Source organism: Hydractinia symbiolongicarpus, chromosome 5 (genome assembly GCF_029227915.1).
Source record: "Hydractinia symbiolongicarpus strain clone_291-10 chromosome 5, HSymV2.1, whole genome shotgun sequence".
Classification (NCBI taxonomy): Eukaryota; Metazoa; Cnidaria; class Hydrozoa; order Anthoathecata; family Hydractiniidae; genus Hydractinia; species Hydractinia symbiolongicarpus.
In genome coordinates, this window is record NC_079879.1 from 29,054,822 (window position 1) to 29,078,199 (window position 23,378).

The 23,378-nt window shown below is 36.8% G+C and overlaps 1 protein-coding gene across 1 annotated transcript; it reads left to right on the plus strand.

The window, feature by feature from the left end:
- The first annotated feature begins 21,146 nt into the window (after positions 1-21,146).
- LOC130645819 (uncharacterized) lies at positions 21,147-23,150 on the plus strand. The gene is made up of 2 exons (XM_057451923.1): positions 21,147-21,800; positions 21,953-23,150. The coding sequence occupies exons 1-2, from the start codon at positions 21,271-21,273 to the stop codon at positions 23,016-23,018; spliced, it is 1,596 nt and encodes a 531-aa protein (XP_057307906.1). The 5' UTR covers positions 21,147-21,270; the 3' UTR covers positions 23,019-23,150.
- The last annotated feature ends 228 nt before the right edge of the window (positions 23,151-23,378 follow it).

Here is a 23,378-nt window from a genome sequence, read left to right on the forward strand (position 1 = left end):
AAATGAAAACATATCTGAAAACTACAAGTCTCATGCGTTTTAGTGGTGAAAAAATAATTTAAAAATTCGTTCGGGAAATGAGTTTACTCACTGGGTACTTTCCTTGTATACTTTTAACTATACGGGCCGAGTCCGAGATTTACGCGAAATCGCAGGTTTTCGTTTGCCGGCGATTAAACTTCTTTTATTCAGCGTCTCATCAAAAATGAAAACATTTTTAAAAACTACAAGTCTCATGGGCTTTAGTGGTGAAATAATAATTTAAAAAATCGTTTGGGAAATGAGTTTACTCCCTGGGTACTTTCTTTGTATACTTTTGACTATACGGGCCGCGTCCGGGATTTACGGGAAGTCGCGGGTTTTCGTTTGCCGGCGATTAAACTTCTTTTATTCAGCGTCTCATCAAAAATGAAAACATTTTTAAAAACTACAAGTCTCATGGGTTTTAGTGGTGAAATAATAATTTAAAAAATCGTTCGGGAAATGAGTTTACTCCCTGGGTACTTTCTTTGTATACTTTTGACTATACAGGCCGAGTTCAGGATTTACGGGAAATCGCAGGTTTTCGTTTGCCGGCGATTAAACTTCTTTTATTCAGCGTCTCATCAAAAATAAAAACATTTTTGAAAACTACAAGTCTCATGCGTTTTAGTGGTGAAAAAATAATTTAAAAAATCGTTCGAGAAATGAGTTTACTGCCTGGGTACTTTCTTTGTATACTTTTGACTATGCGGGCCGAGTCCGGGATTTACGGGAAATCGCGGGTTTTCGTTTGCCGGTGATTAAACCACTTTCATTAAGCGTCTCATCAAAAATGAAAACATTTTTGAAAACTACAAGTCTCATGCGTTTTAGTGGTGACAAAAATAACTTAAAAAATCGTTCGGGAAATGAGTTTACTCCCTGGGTACTTTCTTTGTATACATTTGACTATGCGGGCCGAGTCCGGGAATTACGGGAAGTCGCGGGTTTTCGTTTGCCGGCGATTAAACTTCTTTTATTCAGCGTCTCATCAAAAATGAAAACATTTTTAAAAACTACAAGTCTCATGGGCTTTAGTGGTGAAATAATAATTTAAAAATTCGTTCGGGAAATGAGTTTACTCACTGGTTACTTCCCTTGTATACTTTTAACTATACGGGCCGAGTCCGGGATTTACGGGAAATCGCGGGTTTTCGTTTGCCGGCGATTAAACTTCTTTTATTCAGCGTCTCATCAAAAATGAAAACATTTTTGAAAACTACAAGTCTCATGCGTTTTAGTGGTGAAAAAATAATTTAAAAAATCGTTCGGGAAATGAGTTTACTCTCTGGGTACTTTCTTTGTATACATTTGACTATGCGGGCCGAGTCCGGGATTTACGGGAAATCGCGGGTTTTCGTTTGCCGGCGATTAAACCACTTTCATTAAGCGTCTCATCAAAAATGAAAACATTTCTGAAAACTACAAGTCTCATGCGTTTTAGTGGTGAAAAAATAATTTAAAAAATCGTTCGGGAAATGAGTTTACTCCCTGGGTACTTTCTTTGTATACATTTGACTATGCGGGCCGAGTCCGGGATTTACGGGAAATCGCAGGTTTTCGTTTGCCGGCGATTAAACTTCTTTTATTCAGCGTCTCATCAAAAATGAAAACATTTTTAAAAACTACAAGTCTCATGGGCTTTAGTGGTGAAATAATAATTCAAAAAATCGTTTGGGAAATGAGTTTACTCCCTGGGTACTTTCTTTGTATACTTTTGACTATACGGGCCGAGTCCAGGATTTACGGGAAATCGCAGGTTTTCGTTTGCCGGCGATTAAACTTCTTTTATTCAGTGTCTCATCAAAAATAAAAACATTTTTGAAAACTACAAATCTCATGCGTTTTAGTGGTGAAAAAATAATTTAAAAAATCGTTTGGGAAATGAGTTTACTCCCTGGGTACTTTCTTTGTATACTTTTGACTATGCGGGCCGAGTCCGGGATTTACGGGAAATCGCGGGTTTTCGTTTGCCGGCGATTAAACTTCTTTTATTCAGCGTCTCATCAAAAATGAAAACATTTTTGAAAACTTCAAGTCTCATGCGTTTTAGTGGTGAAAAAATAATTTAAAAAATCGTTTGGGAAATGAGTTTACTCCCTGGGTACTTTCTTTGTATACATTTGACTATGCGGGCCGAGTCCGGGATTTACGGGAAATCGCGGGTTTTCGTTTGCCGGCGATTAAACCACTTTCATTAAGCGTCTCATCAAAAATGAAAACATTTCTGAAAACTACAAGTCTCATGCGTTTTAGTGGTGAAAAAATAATTTAAAAAATCGTTCGGGAAATGAGTTTACTCCCTGGGTACTTTCTTTGTATACATTTGACTATGCGGGCCGAGTCCGGGATTTACGGGAAATGGCAGGTTTTCGTTTGCCGGCGATTAAACTTCTTTTATTCAGGGTCTCATCAAAAATGAAAACATTTTTAAAAACTACAAGTCTCATGGGCTTTAGTGGTGAAATAATAATTTAAAAAATCGTTCGGGAAATGAGTTTACTCCCTGGGTACTTTCTTTGTATACTTTTGACTATACGGGCCGAGTCCAGGATTTACGGGAAATCGCAGGTTTTCGTTTGCCGGCGATTAAACTTCTTTTATTCAGCGTCTCATCAAAAATAAAAACATTTTTGAAAACTACAAGTCTCATGCGTTTTAGTGGTGAAAAAATAATTTAAAAAATCGTTTGGGAAATGAGTTTACTCCCTGGGTACTTTCTTTGTATACTTTTGACTATGCGGGCCGAGTCCGCGATTTACGGGAAATCGCGGGTTTTCGTTTGCCGGCGATTAAACCACTTTCATTAAGCGTCTCATCAAAAATAAAAACATTTCTGAAAACTACAAGTCTCATGCGTTTTAGTGGTGAAAAAATAATTTAAAAAATCGTTCGGGAAATGAGTTTACTCCCTGGGTACTTTCTTTGTATACTTTTGACTATACGGGCCGAGTCCAGGATTTACGGGAAATCGCAGGTTTTCGTTTGCCGGCGATTAAACTTCTTTTATTCAGCGTCTCATCAAAAATAAAAACATTTTTGAAAACTACAAGTCTCATGCGTTTTAGTGGTGAAAAAATAATTTAAAAATTCGTTTGGGAAATGCTTTTACACCCTGGGTACTTTCTTTGTATACTTTTGACTATACGGGCCGAGTCCGGGATTTACGGGAAATCGCAGGTTTTCGTTGGCCGGCGATTAAACTTCTTTTATTCAACGTCTCATCAAAAATGAAAACATTTTTAAAAACTACAAGTCTCATGCGTTTTAGTGGTGAAAAAATAATTTAAAAATTCGTTCGGGAAATAAGTTTACTCACTGGGTACTTTCCTTGTATACTTTTGACTATACGGGCCGAGTCCGGGATTTACGGGAAATTGCAGGTTTTCGTTTGCCGGCGATTAAACTTCTTTTATTCAGCGTCTCATCAAAAATGAAAACATTTTTAAAAACTACAAGTCTCATGGGCTTTAGTGGTGAAATAATAATTTAAAAAATCGTTCGGGAAATGAGTTTACTCCCTGGGTACTTTCTTTGTATACTTTTGACTATACGGGCCGAGTCCAGGATTTACGGGAAATCGCAGGTTTTCGTTTGCCGCCGATTAAACTTCTTTTATTCAGCGTCTCATCAAAAATAAAAACATTTTTGAAAACTACAAGTCTCATGCGTTTTAGTGGTGAAAAAATAATTTAAAAAATCGTTTGGGAAATGAGTTTACTCCCTGGGTACTTTCTTTGTATACTTTTGACTATGCGCGCCGAGTCCGAGACTTACGGGAAATCGCGGGTTTTCGTTTGCCGGCGATTAAACCACTTTCATTAAGCGTCTCATCAAAAATAAAAACATTTCTGAAAACTACAAGTCTCATGCGTTTTAGTGGTGAAAAAATAATTTAAAAATTCGTTCGGGAAATGAGTTTACTCCCTGGGTACTTTTCTTTGTATACTTTTGAGTATACGGGCCGAGTCCGGGATTTACGGGAAATCGCAGGTTTTCGTTGGCCGGCGATTAAACTTCTTTTATTCAGCGTCTCATCAAAAAGGAAAACATTTTAGAAAACTACATGTCTCATGCGTTTTAGTGGTGAAAAAATAATTTAAAAAATCGTTTGGGAAATGCTTTTACACCCTGGGTACTTTCTTTGTATACTTTTGACTATACGGGCCGAGTCCGGGATTTACGGGAAATCGCAGGTTTTCGTTGGCCGGCGATTAAACTTCTTTTATTCAACGTCTCATCAAAAATGAAAACATTTTTAAAAACTACAAGTCTCATGCGTTTTAGTGGTGAAAAAATAATTTAAAAATTCGTTCGGGAAATAAGTTTACTCACTGGGTACTTTCCTTGTATACTTTTGACTATACGGGCCGAGTCCGGGATTTACGGGAAATCGCAGGTTTTCGTTTGCCGGCGATTAAACTTCTTATATTCAGCGTCTGATCAAAAATGAAAACATATCTGAAAACTACAAGTCTCATGCGTTTTAGTGGTGAAAAAGTAATATAAAAAATCGTTCGGGAAATGAGTTTACTCACTGGGTACTTTCCTTGTATACTTTTAACTATACGGGCCGAGTCCGGAATTTACGGGAAATCGCAGGTTTTCGTTTGCCGGCGATTAAACCTCTTTTATTCAGCGTCTCATCAAAAATGAAAACATTTTTAAAAACTACAAGTCTCATGGGCTTTAGTGGTGAAATAATAATTTAAAAAATCGTTTGGGAAATGAGTTTACTCCCTGGGTACTTTCTTTGTATACATTTGACTATGCGGGCCGAGTCCGGGATTTACGGGAAATCGCGGGTTTTCGTTTGCCGCCGATTAAACATTTTTATTCAGCGTCTCATCAAAAATGAAAACATATCTGAAAACTACAAGTCTCATGCGTTTTAGTGGTGAAAAAATAATTTAAAAATTCGTTCGGGAAATGAGTTTACTCACTGGGTACTTTCCTTGTATACTTTTAACTATACGGGCCGAGTCCGAGATTTACGGGAAATCGCAGGTTTTCGTTTGCCGGCGATTAAACTTCTTTTATTCAGCGTCTCATCAAAAATGAAAACATTTTAAAAAACTACAAGTCTCATGGGCTTTAGTGGTGAAATAATAATTTAAAAAATCGTTTGGGAAATGAGTTTACTCCCTGGGTACTTTCTTTGTATACTTTTGACTATACGGGCCGAGTCCGGGATTTACGGGAAGTCGCGGGTTTTCGTTTGCCGGCGATTAAACTTCTTTTATTCAGCGTCTCATCAAAAATGAAAACATTTTTAAAAACTACAAGTCTCATGGGCTTTAGTGGTGAAATAATAATTTAAAAAATCGTTCGGGAAATGAGTTTACTCCCTGGGTACTTTCTTTGTATACTTTTGACTATACGGGCCGAGTCCAGGATTTACGGGAAATCGCAGGTTTTCGTTTGCCGGCGATTAAACTTCTTTTATTCAGCGTCTCATCAAAAATAAAAACATTTTTGAAAACTACAAGTCTCATGCGTTTTAGTGGTGAAAAAATAATTTAAAAAATCGTTTGGGAAATGCTTTTACACCCTGGGTACTTTCTTTGTATACTTTTGACTATACGGGCCGAGTCCGGGATTTACGGGAAATCGCAGGTTTTCGTTGGCCGGCGATTAAACTTCTTTTATTCAACGTCTCATCAAAAATGAAAACATTTTTAAAAACTACAAGTCTCATGCGTTTTAGTGGTGAAAAAATAATTTAAAAATTCGTTCGGGAAATAAGTTTACTCACTGGGTACTTTCCTTGTATACTTTTGACTATACGGGCCGAGTCCGGGATTTACGGGAAATCGCAGGTTTTCGTTTGCCGGCGATTAAACTTCTTATATTCAGCGTCTGATCAAAAATGAAAACATATCTGAAAACTACAAGTCTCATGCGTTTTAGTGGTGAAAAAGTAATATAAAAAATCGTTCGGGAAATGAGTTTACTCACTGGGTACTTTCCTTGTATACTTTTAACTATACGGGCCGAGTCCGGAATTTACGGGAAATCGCAGGTTTTGGTTTGCCGGCGATTAAACCTCTTTTATTCAGCGTCTCATCAAAAATGAAAACATTTTCAAAAACTACAAGTCTCATGGGCTTTAGTGGTGAAATAATAATTTAAAAAATCGTTTGGGAAATGAGTTTACTCCCTGGGTACTTTCTTTGTATACATTTGACTATGCGGGCCGAGTCCGGGATTTACGGGAAATCGCGGGTTTTCGTTTGCCGCCGATTAAACATTTTTATTCAGCGTCTCATCAAAAATGAAAACATTTTTAAAAACTACAAGTCTCATGCGTTTTAGTGGTGAAAAAATAATTTAAAAATTCGTTCGGGAAATAAGTTTACTCACCGGGTACTTTTCTTGTATACTTTTGACTATACGGGCCGAGTCCGGGATTTACGGGAAATCGCAGGTTTTCGTTTGCCGGCTATTAAAGTTCTTATATTCAGCGTCTCATCAAAAATAAAAACATATCTGAAAACTACAAGTCTCATGCGTTTTAGTGGTGAAAAAATAATTTAAAAATTCGTTCGGGAAATGAGTTTACTCACTGGGTACTTTCCTTGTATACTTTTAACTATACGGGCCGAGTCCGAGATTTACGGGAAATCGCAGGTTTTCGTTTGCCGGCGATTAAACTTCTTTTATTCAGCGTCTCATCAAAAATGAAAACATTTCTGAAAACTACAAGTCTCATGGGCTTTAGTGGTGAAATAATAATTTAAAAAATCGTTTGGGAAATGAGTTTACTCCCTGGGTACTTTCTTTGTATACTTTTGACTATACGGGCCGAGTCCGGGATTTACGGGAAGTCGCGGGTTTTCGTTTGCCGGCGATTAAACTTCTTTTATTCAGCGTCTCATCAAAAATGAAAACATTTTTAAAAACTACAAGTCTCATGGGCTTTAGTGGTGAAATAATAATTTAAAAAATCGTTTGGGAAATGAGTTTACTCCCTGGGTACTTTCTTTGTATACTTTTGACTATACGGGCCGAGTCCGGGATTTACGGGAAGTCGCGGGTTTTCGTTTGCCGGCGATTAAACTTCTTTTATTCAGCGTCTCATCAAAAATGAAAACATTTTTAAAAACTACAAGTCTCATGGGCTTTAGTGGTGAAATAATAATTTAAAAAATCGTTCGGGAAATGAGTTTACTCCCTGGGTACTTTCTTTGTATACTTTTGACTATACGGGCCGAGTCCAGGATTTACGGGAAATAGCAGGTTTTCGTTTGCCGGCGATTAAACTTCTTTTATTCAGCGTCTCATCAAAAATAAAAACATTTTTGAAAACTACAAGTCTCATGCGTTTTAGTGGTGAAAAAATAATTTAAAAAATCGTTTGGGAAATGAGTTTACTCCCTGGGTACTTTCTTTGTATACTTTTGACTATGCGGGCCGAGTCCGAGATTTACGGGAAATCGCGGGTTTTCGTTTGCCGGCGATTAAACTTCTTTTATTCAGCGTCTCATCAAAAATAAAAACATTTTTGAAAACTACAAGTCTCATGCGTTTTAGTGGTGAAAAAATAATTTAAAAAATCGTTTGGGAAATGAGTTTACTCCCTGGGTACTTTCTTTGTATACTTTTGACTATGCGGGCCGAGTCCGAGATTTACGGGAAATCGCGGGTTTTCGTTTGCCGGCGATTAAACCACTTTCATTAAGCGTCTCATCAAAAATGAAAACATTTCTGAAAACTACAAGTCTCATGCGTGTTAGTGGTGAAAAAATAATTTAAAAATTCGTTCGGGAAATGAGTTTACTCCCTGGGTACTTTTCTTTGTATACTTTTGAGTATACGGGCCGAGTCCGGGATTTACGGGAAATCGCAGGTTTTCGTTGGCCGGCGATTAAACTTCTTTTATTCAGCGTCTCATCAAAAAGGAAAACATTTTAGAAAACTACAAGTCTCATGCGTTTCAGTGGTGAAAAAATAATTTAAAAAATCGTTCGGGAAATGCTTTTACACCCTGGGTACTTTCTTTGTATACTTTTGACTATACGGGCCGAGTCCGGGATTTACGGGAAATTGCAGGTTTTCGTTGGCCGGCGATTAAACTTCTTTTATTCAGCGTCTCATCAAAAATGAAAACATTTTTAAAAACTACAAGTCTCATGCGTTTTAGTGGTGAAAAAATAATTTAAAAATTCGTTCGGGAAATAAGTTTACTCACTGGGTACTTTCCTTGTATACTTTTGACTATACGGGTCGAGTCCGGGATTTACGGGAAATCGCAGGTTTTCGTTTGCCGGCGATTAAACTTCTTATATTCAGCGTCTGATCAAAAATGAAAACATATCTGAAAACTACAAGTCTCATGCGTTTTAGTGGTGAAAAAATAATTTAAAAATTCGTTCGGGAAATAAGTTTACTCACCGGGTACTTTTCTTGTATACTTTTGACTATACGGGCCGAGTCCGGGATTTACGGGAAATCGCAGGTTTTCGTTTGCCGGCTATTAAAGTTCTTATATTCAGCGTCTCATCAAAAATAAAAACATATCTGAAAACTACAAGTCTCATGCGTTTTAGTGGTGAAAAAATAATTTAAAAATTCGTTCGGGAAATGAGTTTACTCACTGGGTACTTTCCTTGTATACTTTTAACTATACGGGCCGAGTCCGAGATTTACGGGAAATCGCAGGTTTTCGTTTGCCGGCGATTAAACTTCTTTTATTCAGCGTCTCATCAAAAATGAAAACATTTCTGAAAACTACAAGTCTCATGGGCTTTAGTGGTGAAATAATAATTTAAAAAATCGTTTGGGAAATGAGTTTACTCCCTGGGTACTTTCTTTGTATACTTTTGACTATACGGGCCGAGTCCGGGATTTACGGGAAGTCGCGGGTTTTCGTTTGCCGGCGATTAAACTTCTTTTATTCAGCGTCTCATCAAAAATGAAAACATTTTTAAAAACTACAAGTCTCATGGGCTTTAGTGGTGAAATAATAATTTAAAAAATCGTTTGGGAAATGAGTTTACTCCCTGGGTACTTTCTTTGTATACTTTTGACTATACGGGCCGAGTCCGGGATTTACGGGAAGTCGCGGGTTTTCGTTTGCCGGCGATTAAACTTCTTTTATTCAGCGTCTCATCAAAAATGAAAACATTTTTAAAAACTACAAGTCTCATGGGCTTTAGTGGTGAAATAATAATTTAAAAAATCGTTCGGGAAATGAGTTTACTCCCTGGGTACTTTCTTTGTATACTTTTGACTATACGGGCCGAGTCCAGGATTTACGGGAAATAGCAGGTTTTCGTTTGCCGGCGATTAAACTTCTTTTATTCAGCGTCTCATCAAAAATAAAAACATTTTTGAAAACTACAAGTCTCATGCGTTTTAGTGGTGAAAAAATAATTTAAAAAATCGTTTGGGAAATGAGTTTACTCCCTGGGTACTTTCTTTGTATACTTTTGACTATGCGGGCCGAGTCCGAGATTTACGGGAAATCGCGGGTTTTCGTTTGCCGGCGATTAAACTTCTTTTATTCAGCGTCTCATCAAAAATAAAAACATTTTTGAAAACTACAAGTCTCATGCGTTTTAGTGGTGAAAAAATAATTTAAAAAATCGTTTGGGAAATGAGTTTACTCCCTGGGTACTTTCTTTGTATACTTTTGACTATGCGGGCCGAGTCCGAGATTTACGGGAAATCGCGGGTTTTCGTTTGCCGGCGATTAAACCACTTTCATTAAGCGTCTCATCAAAAATGAAAACATTTCTGAAAACTACAAGTCTCATGCGTGTTAGTGGTGAAAAAATAATTTAAAAATTCGTTCGGGAAATGAGTTTACTCCCTGGGTACTTTTCTTTGTATACTTTTGAGTATACGGGCCGAGTCCGGGATTTACGGGAAATCGCAGGTTTTCGTTGGCCGGCGATTAAACTTCTTTTATTCAGCGTCTCATCAAAAAGGAAAACATTTTAGAAAACTACAAGTCTCATGCGTTTCAGTGGTGAAAAAATAATTTAAAAAATCGTTCGGGAAATGCTTTTACACCCTGGGTACTTTCTTTGTATACTTTTGACTATACGGGCCGAGTCCGGGATTTACGGGAAATTGCAGGTTTTCGTTGGCCGGCGATTAAACTTCTTTTATTCAGCGTCTCATCAAAAATGAAAACATTTTTAAAAACTACAAGTCTCATGCGTTTTAGTGGTGAAAAAATAATTTAAAAATTCGTTCGGGAAATAAGTTTACTCACTGGGTACTTTCCTTGTATACTTTTGACTATACGGGTCGAGTCCGGGATTTACGGGAAATCGCAGGTTTTCGTTTGCCGGCGATTAAACTTCTTATATTCAGCGTCTGATCAAAAATGAAAACATATCTGAAAACTACAAGTCTCATGCGTTTTAGTGGTGAAAAAGTAATATAAAAAATCGTTCGGGAAATGAGTTTACTCACTGGGTACTTTCCTTGTATACTTTTAACTATACGGGCCGAGTCCGGAATTTACGGGAAATCGCAGGTTTTCGTTTGCCGGCGATTAAACCTCTTTTATTCAGCGTCTCATCAAAAATGAAAACATTTTTAAAAACTACAAGTCTCATGGGCTTTAGTGGTGAAATAATAATTTAAAAAATCATTTGGGAAATGAGTTTACTCCCTGGGTACTTTCTTTGTATACATTTGACTATGCGGGCCGAGTCCGGGATTTACGGGAAATCGCGGGTTTTCGTTTGCCGCCGATTAAACATTTTTATTCAGCGTCTCATCAAAAATGAAAACATTTTTAAAAACTACAAGTCTCGTGCGTTTTAGTGGTGAAAAAATAATTTAAAAATTCGTTCGGGAAATAAGTTTACTCACCGGGTACTTTCCTTGTATACTTTTGACTATACGGGCCGAGTCCGGGATTTACGGGAAATCGCAGGTTTTCGTTTGCCGGCGATTAAAGTTCTTATATTCAGCGTCTCATCAAAAATGAAAACATATATGAAAACTACAAGTCTCATGCGTTTTAGTGGTGAAAAAATAATTTAAAAATTCGTTCGGGAAATGAGTTTACTCACTGGGTACTTTCCTTGTATACTTTTAACTATACGGGCCGAGTCCGAGATTTACGGGAAATTGCAGGTTTTCGTTTGCCGGCGATTAAACTTCTTTTATTCAGCGTCTCATCAAAAATGAAAACATTTTTAAAAACTACAAGTCTCATGCGTTTCAGTGGTGAAAAAATAATTTAAAAAATCGTTCGGGAAATGCTTTTACACCCTGGGTACTTTCTTTGTATACTTTTGACTATACGGGCCGAGTCCGGGATTTACGGGAAATTGCAGGTTTTCGTTGGCCGGCGATTAAACTTCTTTTATTCAGCGTCTCATCAAAAATGAAAACATTTTTAAAAACTACAAGTCTCATGCGTTTTAGTGGTGAAAAAATAATTTAAAAATTCGTTCGGGAAATAAGTTTACTCACTGGGTACTTTCCTTGTATACTTTTGACTATACGGGTCGAGTCCGGGATTTACGGGAAATCGCAGGTTTTCGTTTGCCGGCGATTAAACTTCTTATATTCAGCGTCTGATCAAAAATGAAAACATATCTGAAAACTACAAGTCTCATGCGTTTTAGTGGTGAAAAAGTAATATAAAAAATCGTTCGGGAAATGAGTTTACTCACTGGGTACTTTCCTTGTATACTTTTAACTATACGGGCCGAGTCTGGAATTTACGGGAAATCGCAGGTTTTCGTTTGCCGGCGATTAAACCTCTTTTATTCAGCGTCTCATCAAAAATGAAAACATTTTTAAAAACTACAAGTCTCATGGGCTTTAGTGGTGAAATAATAATTTAAAAAATCATTTGGGAAATGAGTTTACTCCCTGGGTACTTTCTTTGTATACATTTGACTATGCGGGCCGAGTCCGGGATTTACGGGAAATCGCGGGTTTTCGTTTGCCGCCGATTAAACATTTTTATTCAGCGTTTCATCAAAAATGAAAACATTTTTAAAAACTACAAGTCTCATGCGTTTTAGTGGTGAAAAAATAATTTAAAAATTCGTTCGGGAAATAAGTTTACTCACCGGGTACTTTCCTTGTATACTTTTGACTATACGGGCCGAGTCCGGGATTTACGGGAAATCGCAGGTTTTCGTTTGCCGGCGATTAAAGTTCTTATATTCAGCGTCTCATCAAAAATGAAAACATATATGAAAACTACAAGTCTCATGCGTTTTAGTGGTGAAAAAATAATTTAAAAATTCGTTCGGGAAATGAGTTTACTCACTGGGTACTTTCCTTGTATACTTTTAACTATACGGGCCGAGTCCGAGATTTACGGGAAATTGCAGGTTTTCGTTTGCCGGCGATTAAACTTCTTTTATTCAGCGTCTCATCAAAAATGAAAACATTTTTAAAAACTACAAGTCTCATGGGCTTTAGTGGTGAAATAATAATTTAAAAAATCGTTTGGGAAATGAGTTTACTCCCTGGGTACTTTCTTTGTATACTTTTGACTATACGGGCCGAGTCCGGGATTTACGGGAAGTCGCGGGTTTTCGTTTGCCGGCGATTAAACTTCTTTTTTTCAGCGTCTCATCAAAAATGAAAACATTTTTAAAAACTACAAGTCTCATGGGCTTTAGTGGTGAAATAATAATTTAAAAAATCGTTCGGGAAATGAGTTTACTCCATGGGTACTTTCTTTGTATACTTTTGACTATACAGGCCGAGTTCAGGATTTACGGGAAATCGCAGGTTTTCGTTTGCCGGCGATTAAACTTCTTTTATTCAGCGTCTCATCAAAAATGAAAACATTTTTAAAAACTACAAGTCTCATGCGTTTTAGTGGTGAAAAAATAATTTAAAAAATCGTTCGGGAAATGAGTTTACTCCCTGGGTACTTTCATTGTATACTTTTGACTATACGGGCCGAGTCTGGGATTTACGGGAAGTCGCGGGTTTTCGTTTGCCGGCGATTAAACTTCTTTTATTCAGCGTCTCATCAAAAATGAAAACATTTTTAAAAACTACAAGTCTCATGGGCTTTAGTGGTGAAATAATAATTTAAAAAATCGTTCGGGAAATGAGTTTACACCCTGGGTACTTTCTTTGTATACTTTTGACTATACGGGCCGAGTCCAGGATTTACGGGAAATCGCAGGTTTTTGTTTGCCGGCGATTAAACTTCTTTTATTCAGCGTCTCATCAAAAATAAAAACATTTTTGAAAACTACAAGTCTCATGCGTTTTAGTGGTGAAAAAATAATTTAAAAAATCGTTCGGGAAATGAGTTTACTCCCTGGGTACTTTCTTTGTATACATTTGACTATGCGGGCCGAGTCCGGGATTTACGGGAAATCGCGGGTTTTCGTTTGCCAGCGATTAAACCACTTTCATTAAGCGTCTCATCAAAAATGAAAACATTTCTGAAAACTACAAGTCTCATGCGTTTTAGTGGTGAAAAAATAATTTAAAAATTCGTTCGGGAAATAAGTTTACTCACCGGGTACTTTCCTTGTATACTTTTGACTATACGGGCCGAGTCCGGGATTTACGGGAAATCGCAGGTTTTCGTTTGCCGGCGATTAAAGTTCTTATATTCAGCGTCTCATCAAAAATGAAAACATATCTGAAAACTACAAGTCTCATGCGTTTTAGTGGTGAAAAAATAATTTAAAAATTCGTTCGGGAAATGAGTTTACTCACTGGGTACTTTCCTTGTATACTTTTAACTATACGGGCCGAGTCCGGGATTTACGGGAAATCGCGGGTTTCCGTTTGCCAGCGATTAAACCACTTTCATTAAGCGTCTCATCAAAAATGAAAACATTTTTGAAAACTACAAGTCTCATGCGTTTTAGTGGTGACAAAAATAATTTAAAAAATCGTTCGGGAAATGAGTGTACTCCCTGGGTACTTTCTTTGTATACATTTGACTATGCGGGCCGAGTCCGGGATTTACGGGAAATCGCGGGTTTTCGTTTGCCAGCGATTAAACCACTTTCATTAAGCGTCTCATCAAAAATGAAAACATTTCTGAAAACTACAAGTCTCATGCGTTTTAGTGGTGAAAAAATAATTTAAAAATTCGTTCGGGAAATGCGTTTACTCACTGGGTACTTTCCTTGTATACTTTTAACTATACGGGCCGAGTCCGGGATTTACGGGAAATCGTGGGTTTTCGTTTGCCGCCGATTAAACATTTTTATTCAGCGTCTCATCAAAAATGAAAACATTTTTGAAAACTACAAGTCTCATGCGTTTTAGTGGTGAAAAAATAATTTAAAAATTCGTTCGGGAAATGAGTTTACTCACTGGGTACTTTCCTTGTATACTTTTAACTATACGGGCCGAGTCCGGGATTTACGGGAAATCGCGGGTTTCCGTTTGCCAGCGATTAAACCACTTTCATTAAGCGTCTCATCAAAAATGAAAACATTTTTGAAAACTACAAGTCTCATGCGTTTTAGTGGTGACAAAAATAATTTAAAAAATCGTTCGGGAAATGAGTGTACTCCCTGGGTACTTTCTTTGTATACATTTGACTATGCGGGCCGAGTCCGGGATTTACGGGAAATCGCGGGTTTTCGTTTGCCAGCGATTAAACCACTTTCATTAAGCGTCTCATCAAAAATGAAAACATTTCTGAAAACTACAAGTCTCATGCGTTTTAGTGGTGAAAAAATAATTTAAAAATTCGTTCGGGAAATGCGTTTACTCACTGGGTACTTTCCTTGTATACTTTTAACTATACGGGCCGAGTCCGGGATTTACGGGAAATCGTGGGTTTTCGTTTGCCGCCGATTAAACATTTTTATTCAGCGTCTCATCAAAAATGAAAACATTTTTGAAAACTACAAGTCTCATGCGTTTTAGTGGTGAAAAAATAATTTAAAAATTCGTTCGGGAAATAAGTTTACTCACTGGGTACTTTCCTTGTATACTTTTGACTATACGGGCCGAGTCCGGGATTTACGGGAAATCACAGGTTTTCGTTTGCCGGCGATTAAAGTTCTTATATTCAGCGTCTCATCAAAAATGAAAACATATCTGAAAACTACAAGTCTCATGCGTTTTAGTGGTGAAAAAATAATTTAAAAATTCGTTCGGGAAATGAGTTTACTCACTGGGTACTTTCCTTGTATACTTTTAACTATACGGGCCGAGTCCGGGATTTACGGGAAATCGCGGGTTTTCGTTTGCCGGCGATTAAACCACTTTCATTAAGCGTCTCATCAAAAATGAAAACATTTTTGAAAACTACAAGTCTCATGCGTTTTAGTGGTGACAAAAATAATTTAAAAAATCGTTCGGGAAATGAGTGTACTCCCTGGGTACTTTCTTTTTATACATTTGACTATGCGGGCCGAGTCCGGGAATTACGGGAAGTCGCGGGTTTTCGTTTGCCGGCGATTAAACTTCTTTTATTCAGCGTCTCATCAAAAATGAAAACATTTTTAAAAACTACAAGTCTCATGGGCTTTAGTGGTGAAATAATAATTTAAAAATTCGTTCGGGAAATGAGTTTACTCACTGGGTACTTTCCTTGTATACTTTTAACTATACGGGCCGAGTCCGGGATTTACGGGAAATCGCGGGTTTTCGTTTGCCGGCGATTAAACTTCTTTTATTCAGCGTCTCATCAAAAATGAAAACATTTTTAAAAACTACAAGTCTCATGCGTTTTAGTGGTGAAAAAATAATTTAAAAAATCGTTCGGGAAATGAGTTTACTCCCTGGGTACTTTCTTTGTATACATTTGACTATGCGGGCCGAGTCCGGGATTTACGGGAAATCGCGGGTTTTCGTTTGCCGGCGATTAAACCACTTTCATTAAGCGTCTCATCAAAAATGAAAACATTTCTGAAAACTACAATTCTCATGCGTTTTAGTGGTAAAAAAATAATTTAAAAAATCGTTCGGGAAATGAGTTTACTCCCTGGGTACTTTCTTTGTATACATTTGACTATGCGGGCCGAGTCCGGGATTTACGGGAAATCGCAGGTTTTTGTTTGCCGGCGATTAAACTTCTTTTATTCAGCGTCTCATCAAAAATGAAAACATTTTTAAAAACTACAAGTCTCATGGGCTTTAGTGGTGAAATAATAATTTAAAAAATCGTTTGGGAAATGAGTTTACTCCCTGGGTACTTTCTTTGTATACATTTGACTATGCGGGCCGAGTCCGGGATTTACGGGAAATCGCGGGTTTTCGTTTGCCGGCGATTAAACCACTTTCATTAAGCGTCTCATCAAAAATGAAAACATTTCTGAAAACTACAAGTCTCATGCGTTTTAGTGGTGAAAAAATAATTTAAAAAATCGTTCGGGAAATGAGTTTACTCCCTGGGTACTTTCTTTGTATACATTTGACTATGCGGGCCGAGTCCGGGATTTACGGGAAATCGCAGGTTTTCGTTTGCCGGCGATTAAACTTCTTTTATTCAGCGTCTCATCAAAAATGAAAACATTTTTAAAAACTACAAGTCTCATTGTCTTTAGTGGTGAAAAAATAATTTAAAAAATCGTTTGGGAAATGAGTTTACTCCCTGGGTACTTTCTTTGTATACTTTTGACTATACGGGCCGAGTCCGGGATTTACGGGAAGTCGCGGGTTTTCGTTTGCCGGCGATTAAACTTCTTTTATTCAGCGTCTCATAAAAAATGAAAACATTTTTAAAAACTACAAGTCTCATGGGCTTTAGTGGTGAAATAATAATTTAAAAAATCGTTCGGGAAATGAGTTTACTCCCTGGGTACTTTCTTTGTATACTTTTGACTATACGGGCCGAGTCCAGGATTTACGGGAAATCGCAGGTTTTCGTTTGCCGGCGATTAAACTTCTTTTAATCAGCGTCTCATCAAAAATAAAAACATTTTTGAAAACTACAAGTCTCATGCGTTTTAGTGGTGAAAAAATAATTTAAAAATCGTTCGGGAAATGAGTTTACTCCCTGGGTACTTTCTTTGTATACTTTTGACTATGCGGGCCGAGTCCGAGATTTACGGGAAATCGCGGGTTTTCGTTTGCCGGCGATTAAACCACTTTCATTAAGCGTCTCATCAAAAATGAAAACATTTCTGAAAACTACAAGTCTCATGCGTTTTAGTGGTGAAAAAATAATTTAAAAATTCGTTCGCGAAATGAGTTTACTCACTGGGTACTTTCCTTGTATACTTTTAACTATACGGGCCGAGTCCGGGATTTACGGGAAATCGCGGGTTTTCGTTTGCCGCCGATTAAACTTCTTTTATTCAGCGTCTCATCAAAAATGAAAACATTTTTAAAAACTACAAGTCTCATGGGCTTTAGTGGTGAAATAATAATTTAAAAAATCGTTTGGAAAATGAGTTTACTCCCTGGGTACTTTTCTTTGTATACTTTTGAGTATACGGGCCGAGTCCGGGATTTACGGGAAATCGCAGGTTTTCGTTTGCCGGCGATTAAACTTCTTTTATTCAGCGTCTCATCAAAAAGGAAAACACTTTAGAAAACTACAAGTCTCATGCGTTTTAGTGGTGAAAAAATAATTCAAAAATCGTTCGGGAAATGCTTTTACACCCTGGGTACTTTCTTTGTATACTTTTGACTATACGGGCCGAGTCCGGGATTTACGGGAAATCGCAGGTTTTCGTTTGCCGGCGATTAAACTTCTTTTATTCAGCGTCTCATCAAAAATGAAAACATTTTTAAAAACTACAAGTCTCATGGGCTTTAGTGGTGAAATAATAATTTAAAAATTCGTTCGGGAAATGAGTTTACTCACTGGGTACTTTCCTTGTATACTTTTAACTATACGGGCCGAGTCCGGGATTTACGGGAAATCGCGGGTTTTTGTTTGCCGGCGATTAAACTTCTTTTATTCAGCGTCTCATCAAAAATGAAAACATTTTTGAAAACTACAAGTCTCATGCGTTTTAGTTGTGAAAAAATAATTTAAAAAATCGTTCGGGAAATGAGTTTACTCCCTGGGTACTTTCTTTGTATACATTTGACTATGCGGGCCGAGTCCGGGATTTACGGGAAATCGCGGGTTTTCGTTTGCCAGCGATTAAACCACTTTCATTAAGCGTCTCATCAAAAATGAAAACATTTCTGAAAACTACAAGTCTCATGCGTTTTAGTGGTGAAAAAATAATTTAAAAATTCGTTCGCGAAATGAGTTTACTCACTGGGTACTTTCCTTGTATACTTTTAACTATACGGGCCGAGTCCGGGATTTACGGGAAATCGCGGGTTTTCGTTTGCCGCCGATTAAACTTCTTTTATTCAGCGTCTCATCAAAAATGAAAACATTTTTAAAAACTACAAGTCTCATGGGCTTTAGTGGTGAAATAATAATTTAAAAAATCGTTTGGAAAATGAGTTTACTCCCTGGGTACTTTTCTTTGTATACTTTTGAGTATACGGGCCGAGTCCGGGATTTACGGGAAATCGCAGGTTTTCGTTTGCCGGCGATTAAACTTCTTTTATTCAGCGTCTCATCAAAAAGGAAAACACTTTAGAAAACTACAAGTCTCATGCGTTTTAGTGGTGAAAAAATAATTCAAAAATCGTTCGGGAAATGCTTTTACACCCTGGGTACTTTCTTTGTATACTTTTGACTATACGGGCCGAGTCCGGGATTTACGGGAAATCGCAGGTTTTCGTTTGCCGGCGATTAAACTTCTTTTATTCAGCGTCTCATCAAAAATGAAAACATTTTTAAAAACTACAAGTCTCATGGGCTTTAGTGGTGAAATAATAATTTAAAAATTCGTTCGGGAAATGAGTTTACTCACTGGGTACTTTCCTTGTATACTTTTAACTATACGGGCCGAGTCCGGGATTTACGGGAAATCGCGGGTTTTTGTTTGCCGGCGATTAAACTTCTTTTATTCAGCGTCTCATCAAAAATGAAAACATTTTTGAAAACTACAAGTCTCATGCGTTTTAGTTGTGAAAAAATAATTTAAAAAATCGTTCGGGAAATGAGTTTACTCCCTGGGTACTTTCTTTGTATACATTTGACTATGCGGGCCGAGTCCGGGATTTACGGGAAATCGCGGGTTTTCGTTTGCCAGCGATTAAACCACTTTCATTAAGCGTCTCATCAAAAATGAAAACATTTCTGAAAACTACAAGTCTCATGCGTTTTAGTGGTGAAAAAATAATTTAAAAATTCGTTCGGGAAATGCGTTTACTCACTGGGTACTTTCCTTGTATACTTTTAACTATACGGGCCGAGTCCGGGATTTACGGGAAATCGTGGGTTTTCGTTTGCCGCCGATTAAACATTTTTATTCAGCGTCTCATCAAAAATGAAAACATTTTTGAAAACTACAAGTCTCATGCGTTTTAGTGGTGAAAAAATAATTTAAAAATTCGTTCGGGAAATAAGTTTACTCACCGGGTACTTTCCTTGTATACTTTTGACTATACGGGCCGAGTCCGGGATTTACGGGAAATCGCAGGTTTTCGTTTGCCGGCGATTAAACTTCTTTTATTCAGCGTCTCATCAAAAATGAAAACATTTTTAAAAACTACAAGTCTCATGGGCTTTAGTGGTGAAATAATAATTTAAAAAATCGTTTGGGAAATGAGTTTACTCCCTGGGTACTTTCTTTGTATACATTTGACTATGCGGGCCGAGTCCGGGATTTACGGGAAATCGCGGGTTTTCGTTTGCCGCCGATTAAACTTCTTTTATTCAGCGTCTCATCAAAAATGAAAACATTTTTAAAAACTACAAGTCTCATGGGCTTTAGTGGTGAAATAATAATTTAAAAAATCGTTTGGAAAATGAGTTTACTCCCTGGGTACTTTTCTTTGTATACTTTTGAGTATACGGGCCGAGTCCGGGATTTACGGGAAATCGCAGGTTTTCGTTTGCCGGCGATTAAACTTCTTTTATTCAGCGTCTCATCAAAAAGGAAAACACTTTAGAAAACTACAAGTCTCATGCGTTTTAGTGGTGAAAAAATAATTCAAAAATCGTTCGGGAAATGCTTTTACACCCTGGGTACTTTCTTTGTATACTTTTGAGTATACGGGCCGAGTCCGGGATTTATGGGAAATCGCAGGTTTTCGTTTGCCGGCGATTAAACTTCTTTTATTCAGCGTCTCATCAAAAAGGAAAACACTTTAGAAAACTACAAGTCTCATGCGTTTTAGTGGTGAAAAAATAATTCAAAAAATCGTTCGGGAAATGCTTTTACACCCTGGGTACTTTCTTTGTATACTTTTGACTATACGGGCCGAGTCCGGGATTTACGGGAAATCGCAGGTTTTCGTTTGCCGGCGATTAAACTTCTTTTATTCAGCGTCTCATCAAAAATGAAAACATTTTTAAAAACTACAAGTCTCATGGGCTTTAGTGGTGAAATAATAATTTAAAAAATCGTTCGGGAAATGAGTTTACTCACTGGGTACTTTCCTTGTATACTTTTAACAATACGGGCCGAGTCCGGGATTTACGGGAAATCGCGGGTTTTCGTTTGCCGGCGATGAAACTTCTTTTATTCAGCGTCTCATCAAAAATGAAAACATTTTTGAAAACTACAAGTCTTATGCGTTTTAGTGGTGAAAAAATAATTTAAAAATTCGTTCGGGAAATAAGTTTACTCACCGGGTACTTTCCTTGTATACTTTTGACTATACGGGCCGAGTCCGGGATTTACGGGAAATCGCAGGTTTTCGTTTGCCGGCGATTAAAGTTCTTATATTCAGCGTCTCATCAAAAATGAAAACATATCTGAAAACTACAAGTCTCATGCGTTTTAGTGGTGAAAAAATAATTTAAAAATTCGTTCGGGAAATGAGTTTACTCACTGGGTACTTTCCTTGTATACTTTTAACTATACGGGCCGAGTCCGAGATTTACGGGAAATCGCAGGTTTTCGTTTGCCGGCGATTAAACTTCTTTTATTCAGCGTTTCATCAAAAATGAAAACATTTTTAAAAACTACAAGTCTCATGGGCTTTAGTGGTGAAATAATAATTTAAAAAATCGTTTGGGAAATGAGTTTACTCCCTGGGTACTTTCTTTGTATACTTTTGACTATACGGGCCGAGTCCGGGATTTACGCAATCTCGTTCCCAGGGCTTCTTTTTCTCTTTCTGATATGTGGCTGGCGCGAAAGAAGTAGCTCTGGGACTGGCCGGTCAAAATACCCACCTATAGTGGGTATTTTTGAAAGAGCCGTTTGTCTTGCTTGTCCAGATTTTACGGAAGGGATATAGGAAGGTAACTGAGCATAAAAACAAGCATATGGCGAGTAAAAATTTAGTTAGCTGGCTAACAAGATGGAAAATATAATACAACTTTTTTCCAAACTTCGACTTGCTCTAGAGAAAGGTTTTGACCCAAATTTTGTGTTAAAGACCAAACAAATCATTTGCTTTGAACAACTAATTAATGGAAACGATACTCTTGCGGTTTTGCCTACTGGATATGGGAAATCCATTTTGTACCAGTTACTTCCTTTTGTAATGCCTTTACAGAAGAAAAGAAACATAGTGATTGTTGTTAGCCCTCTCAACGCTATCATTGAGGATCAACAAAAAATTTTGAGCCAAAGAGGTGTAGAAGTTGCTACACTTACTTATGAAAGGGAAGAATGTACAGAAGATCTTTTTGCACATTTGAATACGGAAGATCCTGTCGAACCAAATTTCAAAGTTTCACATGAAATAAAAAATGGAGATATTGATTTTTTATTTGGACATCCAGAAGCATTTTTGTCACACACAGGAAGAAATTTACTAAAATCAAAAATTTATCAGGATAATGTTGTTGCATGTGTAGTAGACGAGGCACATTGTGTGGAATTGTGGTAAGTAAATTTTATATATAGCTAGCTACAAAATGTACAAAAACTATCAGCTAAAAATATACATGTATATATATACTCTTTTTGTTACTATGTATATACTATAATTTACATATTTAGGTATATATATATATTATGTTTTTATATCGTTTCAGGGGACTGGAATTTAGAAAAAGCTTTCAAGATTTGGTTGTCTTAAACACCATCTTTCAAGATCGCCCTATGCTTGCATTAACCGCAACTGCGGGAGATAAAATGATTTTCAAAATTATAAAAGACTTATCTCTACAGAACTGCAAAATTGTAAAAGCCTCACCAAATCGTAGAAATGTGTTTCTAAGTGTAAAAAAACGACTTCCAAACAACTATGGTGTAAAAAGTTATGAACAAATTCTATTACCAATAGCAACAAAATTAAACGAAACAAGACAAGATTACCCTATCACAATTATATATATGGGTTTAAAATATTGTGGATATGCATATAAACTTTTTGACATGGTTATTGAAAATCCCTTCTGTGAAAACGAGATAACTCCAAGAGCTAAATTGTATGCTCAATTTCATGCATCAACCACTTCGTGTATGAAAGAAGATATTTTGGAAGAATTGAAATCCTTAAACTCTCGAATAAGGGTAGTATTTGCAACCACTGCTTTTGGTATGGGTGTTAATGTACCTCAGGTTACTAACATTATTCATATTTCTCCCCCATCAAAACTGGAAAGTTACATACAAGAAATTGGACGTGCAGGGAGAAATGGTGCACAATCAAATGCCATATTGTACTACAACAACTCTGACATCAGTAAAAATAATTTAAAAATGGATGAATCAATTAAAAAATATTGTCAAGGGACTGATTGTCTCAGAAAATCATTGCTCAAATACTTCAGTTTTAAATGCGAAACACAAGACAATTGTTGTGAAAACTGTAATCCTACGACAACTGAAGATTTTTCTCCTGTTCATCATATACAAATGTCAGATATTGATAGAGAATCAATACGTTTAGAGCTAGAAATGATTAATGTTGAAAAGGAAGAAGACTCTCATTTATTAACATTTGAGTTTAATTTGACACATGATGTTATTGGAAAAATTTCCAACAATTTTCATTTAATAACTTGTGAACGTGATTTATTGCATAAATTTGATGTTTGGGATGAAAGGTATTTGACAAAAATTTTTGATGTCATCAGAAAATATTTGAATCTATAAGTATATAAATAATATATATAGTTTTTATTTCTTCTTTTATTTTGTTGAAAACATTTTTTATTGGTAAGGTTGGACCATTAGAATTTTTGTGAAGCAGATTGTCTATATATATACTCTAGATAGCTAGTTTGATTATGCAACAAATTTATAATCAAATAAGATTTTTGATGGGGTCAAACAACATTTATCTGTAAAGATATTTTAGACATCCTATATCAGCAATATTTTTTAAAGTCCAGCTTGCAATAAAAAGTTTATGTTTTTATGCATATTCACATTCTAATAATGTATATATATATAACACATTGTGTGTAAGAATATTTTACTGATAAATACCTATTTCATTTTTATGATTATCAA

Excerpts from the sequence above, each read along its gene's own strand:
- LOC130645819 (XM_057451923.1), top strand. The coding sequence starts at position 21,271 with ATGGAAAATATAATACAACTTTTTTCCAAACTTCGACTTGCTCTAGAG. Across the intron at positions 21,801-21,952 it reads GCACATTGTGTGGAATTGTG|GGGACTGGAATTTAGAAAAA; the intron begins GTAAGTAAATTT and ends ATATCGTTTCAG.